The sequence below is a fragment of the Rhagoletis zephyria genome, unplaced genomic scaffold (genome assembly GCF_001687245.7).
Source record: "Rhagoletis zephyria isolate East Lansing unplaced genomic scaffold, Rhagoletis_zephyria_1.1 Rzeph_scaffold_18949, whole genome shotgun sequence".
NCBI lineage: Eukaryota > Metazoa > Arthropoda > Insecta > Diptera > Tephritidae > Rhagoletis > Rhagoletis zephyria.
Genome location: NW_016176010.1, coordinates 5,368 through 7,683, shown reverse-complemented (window position 1 = coordinate 7,683; position 2,316 = coordinate 5,368). Strand labels below are relative to the sequence as shown.

The following is a 2,316-nucleotide window of genomic DNA, read 5'->3' as shown; positions in this document are numbered from 1 at the left end:
TCTAAAAAATTAAATTTAATTACTATATATACATACATATATTTTTTTCTTTTTAAAATTATAAAAACTAAAAGACAATTAAATTAAAAAATAAAAAAAAAATATTAACAAATAAATAAAAGTTTCTAAAAATTAAATAAAATAAAATAATAAAATAAGAAAATCAATAGAGAATTCAATTAAAAAGTTAAACGAAACAAAAAAAAAAGAAATAGGTTCTTAAAATGAATCGAACTCAAAAGAAAACAAAATAAAACAAGAAAAAATAATAAAATTATAAAACATAAAAAATTTAAAAATTCCGAAAAATTTATATTAATTAAAACAAATTTTATCCTTTTTAAACAATATAACTTGCAAATTAAAAGAAAATTAATTCAAAATTAAAAAAATTAAATTAGATCAAAATTTAAATTTTTTTCCTCTTTTCTTTTTAGAACAATAAAACATAATCATTAAAAGAAATTTAAATTAAAAAAAAATAAAATTAAAATTGTATGAAATTGTATTGTATTAATATAAAAAGAAGGAAAATGCACTAAAAAAGAAAAAATATATAAAAAAAGTTGCCAAATTAAATTAAATTAAAAACAAAGAATTTTCTTTTAAAACAGTAAAACATAAAAGTTAAAAGAAATTTAAGTAAAAAACTATACAAAAAAAAAAATGTATTAAAAACAGAAAAATATAAAATCAGATAAAAAAAATTGAATTTAAAAAATATATTTCTCTATTAAAAATAATCAAAAGCTAAAAATTTAATAAAAAAAGAGGTAGAAGTTTTATGGGATGAACATAGCTGAGTGGTTAACGCTTTTGACTTTTAACATCGAGTACGCAGGTTCGATCCCTGCTGAAGTCTAGAAAAAAAGAAGTCTGATGAGGTGATGTGGTGATCTCCGAAATAGCTGCTATAACTTCTACCGCTTAGACTTTGTTGCTTTTTCAATTTTTCCTAATAAACAATCGTGGTACAAAGCTCGATAAAAGTATTCAAAATAAAATGTATTTTATTTTAAGACCTACGCCAAAATATTTTCGAAAAGAATATGCTTTTTTTAGCAGGACTTATTTGAAGATATTTCCATAAATCAAATTCTTATAAATATAGCCAGTTTTGGGAAACATGGAAAATCACACGGATTGATAGACAAGCTTTTATGCTTAAAAGATCAGCATGATAAGGTTTAAAAAGTTTTTCCACGGTATCGAAATAATAAGATTTTTACGGGTATTTTCAATCCGTATAGCTCACGTAAATCTTGATATTTTATCGTAACTGTTATATCTTTTCTGCAAATCATACGATTACAAGTCGGTGCGATTTGCAAACTATTTTAATATAGGTACATATGTGTATGTATGCACATATGTATGAATAATAATCGATACCAAAGAAGTTTCACATAAATATAGTTATTTTCACTTAGGCGATGTTACTTTCAACTAGAAAAGGTGAAATCTCCGAAGTCTTGTTAACTTGAAAATTATTGTAAAAAATATATTCCAGACCTTCAAGTTGTTCAGTTTTTTATTTCAAGTTAAAGTAAGTGACCAATGAGTACGTATTATATGATTTTTAATATTTTTTTGTTTGTACTCACCTAAATTAACATATATAATATCCTCTGGTGTAACACTAAAACGTGGCGGTGCATGTACGTCTAAATGGAACCATGTACCGTTCTTATGCTGCTTGGGATCACGATTTAAAAATACCACTTTACACTCATACCAGCCTTGATCCGACTCCTTGATGTTGGTCAAATTGAGTGAAGCCGAACCGAACGGTGAGTCCTGTGAGACGCGTGACACACGGCCCTTGTAGCCCTCTTCGATGTGTTCCGGATAGCTTTCGTACCATATGTAGATGGGCAAATCGGAACCCTGCTGGCAGTGAAGCGTTGTACAAGAAATTGGTTGTTTTTTTTTGTTGTTTTGTTTTGTTTGTAGCATTAACAATAAAGTAAATATTTTCAAGAGAAAATTCCATTGAAGAAGAAAGAAATGTGAAATAGATTTTATGAAATTAGTACGACTTTTAGTATTTTGTGAGTGCATAGACAAGTAAACAAAAAAAACATTAAAATAATAATAATAATAATAATATGTTTATATGTAAATGTAAGATAATTACGAAACTAAAGATTTTATTAAAAAAAAAAACAAAATAGATAAAAAATGTACAAATTAAAATGAAGTTAGCTTACGAGTATGTACATATGTATGTTTGTGAGCTACATTAATAGAGTTTTACAAGCGAGTTTGTTGCATGATTCTTGCGCAAAGAGTTATGGAGATATGCAGTGGGAATGC

The 2,316-nt window shown here is 25.5% G+C and overlaps 1 protein-coding gene across 1 annotated transcript; it reads right to left on the bottom strand.

The window, feature by feature from the left end:
* Positions 1–1,604: 1,604 nt before the first annotated feature.
* On the bottom strand, positions 1,605–1,956 carry LOC108380345 (protein turtle-like; the record flags this gene model as incomplete). Its single annotated transcript, XM_017636712.1, has 1 exon — positions 1,605–1,956. A coding segment is annotated over exon 1 (352 nt), but the record flags the coding sequence as incomplete, so codon positions are not given.
* Between the last annotated feature and the right edge of the window lie 360 nt (positions 1,957–2,316).